At 40.5% G+C, this 6,859-nt stretch overlaps 1 protein-coding gene across 1 annotated transcript; it reads left to right on the top strand.

The window, feature by feature from the left end:
* Positions 1-3,967: 3,967 nt before the first annotated feature.
* LOC149460303 (olfactory receptor 8D1-like) lies at positions 3,968-4,906 on the top strand. The gene has a single exon (XM_089679903.1). It carries the CDS (start codon positions 3,968-3,970, stop codon positions 4,904-4,906), a length of 939 nt encoding a protein of 312 aa, XP_089536029.1.
* Positions 4,907-6,859: the final 1,953 nt, after the last annotated feature.

Consider the following 6,859-nt stretch of genomic DNA (forward strand, 5'->3'; position numbering starts at 1 on the left):
ATTGTAATGCTATTATCTGCTAAATTTCTTTTTTTTTTTTTTTTTTTTTTTTTTTTTTTTACCTACCAGTATTATGTTTATGATTCTGAATCTGGTTCCATTTTGTTGGTGGGCCCTTTCTTTTTTTTTTCTTTTCTTCTATTGTTAGCCATCTTGTTTTAATATGTTTATTTCTCAATAAAAATATTGAAATATAAAACATGACCTTGTGAAATAACATATTGGGGTTAAATATACACCCAATTCAATATGTAATGTCCCTTGGAAAATGATAGGATGTACCATCCTTTTCCCTGTATTGGGACCAGGGGCGGACTGACCATTTGGAAACTCGGGCACTGCCCGAGGGCCCGGAGTCAGTAGAGGGCCCCATGAGATGCCCCTGGTACCTTTTTCATAGACTGTTTTGAGTTTGGGCAAGGACACAGGGGCCCCATGATCCCCTATTGCCCGGGGGCCCCATGAGTTGTCAGTCCGCCCCTGATAGGGACACAAATAATCATTGGATGTAAGTGATTTTGAACATTTTAGACTACTATCCTAATGTGCATGTGAGTTTAAAGATCAGATCAGTATGCCATAATATTGCAAATGTTTTTAGTTTTTCCATCATTAGCTTGGGACAGTGTATGGAGCTGCATATGGATGACATGATCATTTGCTGAAACTTCCAAATTCAAGAAAAGACCATTTCCTAATATCCGATGCTTATGTGTTAGACATGTAGCACCCTCCTAGATAAATGCTAGGATTTGTATAATTGGGATAAGTATAGCTGATGGATTAGTAAGGTCTGCTCATGATGCTCTAGTACTGTTTGAGTTTGTCTTGAGTTTGTCTCCACCTACCTTTAGGAAGCTGTGAGAGCCTATCAGAACATAGGTAGGGGCTAGGCAAATAAACTGCATGAATATGGACGTAGCCCTAGCCAACTGCATGGGAGGGTGGCCCCATTGCATGCTTGGAGTGGTATTTATGTTCTGTGAGCACATGGGCTCAAGATCTTTCCTGGAGAGGATTGCACCAAGCCAGGCTGGAGGCAGGCTTGCCTCATCTGGCACTTGCTGCCATGCAACCTCAGGTTGGCGACCTGAGGGCCTGAAGTTAGAAAGAGGGACTCTGGTTTTTCAGTGTGCTGACTGAGGGGAGCTGCCTGCCAAAGATCTGTCTTGCATCACTGGAGAGTATTGCTTGGAGGATTAGAAGGAGGCTATTATTCTGTCCTTAGGCTTTGTGGGTACGGACACTGAAAGATCTTGGGCACTCTGTGTATTTTGTAGTAGTGTAGTCAGCATGGATCTGAGAAAAGGGAACACTGACTACTGTTCTAAAGAGCTTGTCCAACTGTTGCTACTGCAAGGGACTTTGCTCAATCCTAAACTACTTGTTGCTATTATCTAAAGAGAAGTCTGCTTTCTGCTTTCAGCCAGGACTTCAAGAGTGTATAATTAGGAGATCAGTTTGATGTCCTCAGTGTGAAAAGTTCTAATCTTGGCGTATCCTAATAACATTCCCAATCTCTATCCCTAGTTCTACAATAAAACAACATCCCCTAGACTGGTCATTGGAGACAATGAGCAAACGTTTGTGTGCACATGGCTGCGGAAAGTACCTTGTACCTAGCTGAGGGGCGAAGACAGGGGAGACCTGGGAAAAAATCTAATCATCTCCTACAGGGTAGCGCTACAGACAGAATTTAAAAAGGTTAAAAATCTCATCTAGACTAAAATCTAGATTTCCATCAATTGTCCACACCCTACGTGCAGATGTTGGACAAAGAAATCACAAAGAAAAGGATAAGATTTAACAGGCTGTTCAAGGCTTTAAAGTCACATGTCCTGGTGGACTGCCATTAGAGGTATACAGAAGGTATTTGGACATCATTGCTTCTCCTTTAAACTGGTTTATAAGGAGTTTTTTTGCAAATGGAACATTACCAATAACTATGCATGATGCTACTTTTGTATTCTTGTGGAAACCCCATAAAAACTCTTTAGAATATATTTGTAGCCCTGCCCTGAAGGAACTGCTTGGTAATTTGCATTCTTTGTTCTGTTTCTTCGACTCCAAGAATAACCTCAGTCCCTTCGACACACCTGGTTGAGTGAAAGGTAATGCCAGCACCTACAGGAACACAAGTGTAGATACCTTTAACTTGGCTTTGAAATATTAAAAGGAAATAGACACAATACAGTTAAGTGGTCACTGAACTCAATGTCTAGGTACAGGTTTGAGCATAAATTAACACACAGAAGCAGCAGTGGACTGACCATTTGGAAACTCTGGCACTGCCCGAGGGCCCGGGGTCAGTAGTGTGCCCCATGAGATGCCCCTGGTACCTTTTTCATAGGCTTTTTTGAGTTTGGGCAAGAACACAGGGGCCCCATGATCCCCTATTGCCCAGGGGCCCAATGAGTTGTCAGTTCGCCCGTGCACAGAAGGTAGGTTCAGACACAGTGTGCTAGACAGTATAATCATTAGTTTAATTAGTCTTTGCTCTCAAACTCTTTTTTTTAACCCTATTTCTTCATCATGATGCAGACCCTTCCTTATCCTTGGCTATTCAAACTATTGAAGGATTTTGGTGGCCTCAAAATAAAGTGGCAAATGTCCATGATGCTTCTAGCCTCTAGATCCATGCCCGCTACCCCACTTTGGCCTTCTTTTACAACTGTGTCCCCCCTATAAAGGTCTTAGAAAACATCAGTCCACTACTGCAAATTAAAAAAGTAAACTAGAAGTGTGGTCTATTATTGTTATTATTACTACTACTATAATTAATCAGTTTATAGCATAACTGTCATTTAATGACTCATCCATACTTTATTAGTCTTCAATTCACCCTAAACCTCCATGTAAACAACCTTCTGTTTACTGCTGTCCCCCTAGCCCCCCCAATACTTACCTGAGCCCCATTGCAATCCAGCAATATGCACAAGAACTTTGGCTCTCTGGAGACTCTCCTTCCTCATTGGGTGAGCCAATGGCTCCCACTGCTGTCAATTACAGATCGTGAGCCAATAAGGACTGCGGGGGCACAGCTCTGTGTGTGAATGGACATACAGGGCACTGCCTTAGGAGCGAGCCTGCTCGGGTGCCCCCATAGCAAGCTGCTTTCTGTGGGGGCACTTGCAGGAGGGAGGGGCCAGGAGCGCCAGTGAAGGACCAGAAGATCAGGGCTGCTCTGTGCTGTGCAAAACCATTGCACAAAGCAGGTAAGTCTGACATGTTTGTTTTTTTTTAATATTGCCTTTAATATCAGCCATGTTCACACAGGGTGATTTGGTCAGTGCCCCATGCATTGCTGTGTTTTACTATCAGGGGCATGAACAGGTGGTATGTGCATCCCTGTACTGGCAGTCCTATAGCTGTCTATAGGGATGTAGTGACTGCACAGACACAGACACTGCTCCCAACATCACATCCATGTGGGTGCCTGTCCCCAAACTTACTCTGAGTGTGTTTAGGGCTGTGCAACCACACCTGAACAGATGTCACATTGGGTGCATCTACTGCATCCCAACAGACAACTATGGGATTGCCAGCAGATGCCCATGCTGGTAAACATGGCCCTGCATGGGGCACAGATCAAATCACCCCATGAGATCGAGGCCTAAGTCACTCTTAAAGTTTCCTCCCCAAACCTGTAACTGCACCATGAAATGAGAAGCAGCAGACTAAGAAACTTTCTCTGTAAGTTTGCCCTCTCCTCCAATCTCCTTCGATCAGAATGTCTACTGTTAGCACATGAGCACTGCAGCACAACTCATTGGCTCCTTTTGCTGCTTCCTCTCCCAGTCTGAGCTCTGCCTCATAGAAGATTGCAAAAGGCTGATAAGGTAAAGTAATATTCATGTCCTTACATGGCTTGCATTTAAAAAACAATTTTAATGATATACTATTGAATATGGAGCTGCATTTAATTATGTATTTTATACCCTCATAGAGTTAAACTTCAATGTTATCTATGAATTTTACATTTTGGACTTTTCCGGACTATTTTGTCATTAAAGGGATTTCCACAACCCCTGAGCTACAGGTTCCAATCTTTCTTCTGGTTCTCTTTATTTATGTAACCACACTTGGTGGAAATATGACCATTCTTTTCTTGGTCTTTATAGATCATCATCTCCACACACCAATGTACTTTTTTTTGAGTAATTTGTCAGTGGTGGATATTACATCGGCTACTGTAACATTACATAAAATCCTTTTTACCTTCATAACAGGCAATAGAAGGATGGCTTTCATACCATGTGTGGCACAGATGTATGTCTTTATATCCTTGGTATGTGTTGAGCTGTTGCTCCTGACCACCATGAGTTATGACCGATATATGGCTGTATGCAACCCATTACATTATCATTTGGCCATGAACCAAGTTGTATGTGCTTTGCTGGCTATGTTTTGTTGGGTGCTGAGTTTCCTTGAAATTATTCCTCATCTTGTCGTCATTTCAAAGCTTACATGCTTTACATCTAATGAAATAGACCATTTCTTCTGTAATATTATGCTTTTAGTGAAACTTTCTTGTAGCGATACTTCCATTATAGATCTTCTCATTTTTACCTATGCCCTAGTCCTTTCAACTTGTCCCTTCCTTCTAACCATTGTGCCTTATGCTTTTATCCTTCATGCCGTAATGAGGATAACATCCAGCAGTGGTAGGCGTAAAGCCTTTTATACATGTTCCTCACACCTTACAGTCGTTTTCCTGCTCTATGTGACCCTCGCCAGCCAATACCTAAGACCAAACTCCATGAACAACTTGAATTTTAATAAGGTTTTCTCTTTGTTGAACACGGTGGCTGTCCCATTACTGAATCCCCTCATCTACAGTTTAAAAAATGAAGATGTAAAGAGGGCTTTGAAACAAGGGTTGAAATGTTGTAAGATTAGAAGATGACAAATATTTCAGTATCTTTGTTTGCTCTTTAATTCATATGAATTCAGGGAACACCCTGATATGTTCAAAACCCCTTCCATGTAGTCATAAAGAAAGATCCAGTCATTTGCATAACAAAAATTTCAGCTGTAACCAGGGGCGGACTGACAACTCATGGGGCACCCGGGCAATAGGGGATCATGGGGCTCCTGTGTCCTTGCCCAAACTCGAAAAAGCCTATGAAAAAGGTACTAGGGGCATCTCATGGCGCCCCCTACTGACCCCGGGCCCTGGGGCGGTGCCCGAGTTTCCAAATGGTCAGTCCGCCCCTGGCTGTAACGAAGAGTATCTTGCTATACAGAATAACTTTGACTACCAACAGGGATACTATTTGCATGGAGTTTGTAAGTCTTATTCATGTGTGCGTTGAGTTCACAAAGAGGCTGGTATCCACCAAACATGGCTCTACAATTGAGCGTAGCAAATCCATCAGATCTTAAGCTCCCTCATGGGCATGGACTAATGTGAACATTTCTATGTATTCTTTAGATCAATGTATAATATATTGATACTATATAAATACCTGCAATAAATAAACTATTTCATAATACTTAGAAGCTCCCTTTAACTTGATATTTTTTTTAACCACTTCATTACTGGACCCCTTGCTGCTTAGACCAATTTTCAGCTTTCAGTGCTGTCACACTTTGTGTGAAAAAAAATTTATAAAAATGTCATATGGATACAGTGTTGCATGATCATACAATTGTCATTCAAATAGAGCTATCTCTTGGTGGTATTTAATCACCACTGTTTGTTTATTTTTTGCTAAATAAATGGAATAAAAACCCTGAAAATTGTGAAATGATTTGTATTTGTTTCTGTTACAAAATTTTGCAAATAGATAATTGTTCTTCATAAATTTAGGCCAAATGTATACTGCTACATTGCTTTGGTGAAAATAACCGAAATCAGTGTATAATGTTTAGTCTATAGGAAAGGTATGGGGTATATCTGAAAATCGATCAATCCTCATGTACTAATCTCATTTCTTGAGGCCTGAAAATGCCAGGACAGTACAAATATTCCCCAAATTACCCCTCTTTGGAAATTAGACAGGCCAAGATATTTAGTAAGAGACATGGCGAGTTTTTTGAAGTTGTATTTTTTTGTCACAATTTTTTTAAAAATGAAGAAATAAAGAAAAAAAAGTCCAAATTTTTAACATTTTTTTACATGCTATCACTAGTGCAGTACAGCGTCATCATATAACTGGTGTGGCAGTGATCAGGGACACTGACTGGTGACAGTATGTAAAAAAAATAATAATAATAAAAAATTTTAAAATTTGTTTAAAATATTTTTTTCTCTTTTATTACATTGGGGTTTTTTTTTACATACAGTGACCAGAGCAATACAGTTTACCATAGTAACACTGTGATCACAATTTTTTGTTCTACACACTATCATTGCTTATAACTGTGAAATTTACAGTTATAAGTAACCATTTTTTTTTTATGAAAACCATTCATTGTTTACTATTGTAATTAGCTGTGATTGGCCACAGCTAATCACATTTCACAGATGAGCTGTGATTGGCCCTGTCTGTACTATGTGATCACTGTGACCAATCGCAGAGCATGAATCAAAGCCTTTCATTGTGCACAATTGTCATTAGATCTGCTGTGATTGGCCACAGTGATCACATGGTACCAGCAGAGGGCTGGTACAGTGATCTGTACGCAGCTCTGTCCAGTGGACACGGAAGGTGACAGATCATGTGCAGATCGGGGCCTGTGGTGCGCATGCAAAGCACAATCCTGAGAGGACGTCATATGACATACTCCCAGGATAATAGGGTTAAAGAATACAACATTAAAAAAAAAAAAAGAAAAACATAGAAATAAAAAACCAACATACACCAGCTTGTTATTGCTTTCATACTGATAGGATATGCATACTGTAGTTTTTACA

Source organism: Staurois parvus, unplaced genomic scaffold, assembly GCF_062004578.1.
Source record: "Staurois parvus isolate SC_StPar_1 unplaced genomic scaffold, SC_StPar_1.0 ptg000232l, whole genome shotgun sequence".
In the NCBI taxonomy this organism is placed as follows: Eukaryota; Metazoa; Chordata; class Amphibia; order Anura; family Ranidae; genus Staurois; species Staurois parvus.

Bases quoted from the DNA above. Each gene is read 5' to 3' on its own strand.
- LOC149460303 (XM_089679903.1), top strand. From the start codon at position 3,968: ATGAATTTTACATTTTGGACTTTTCCGGACTATTTTGTCATTAAAGGG.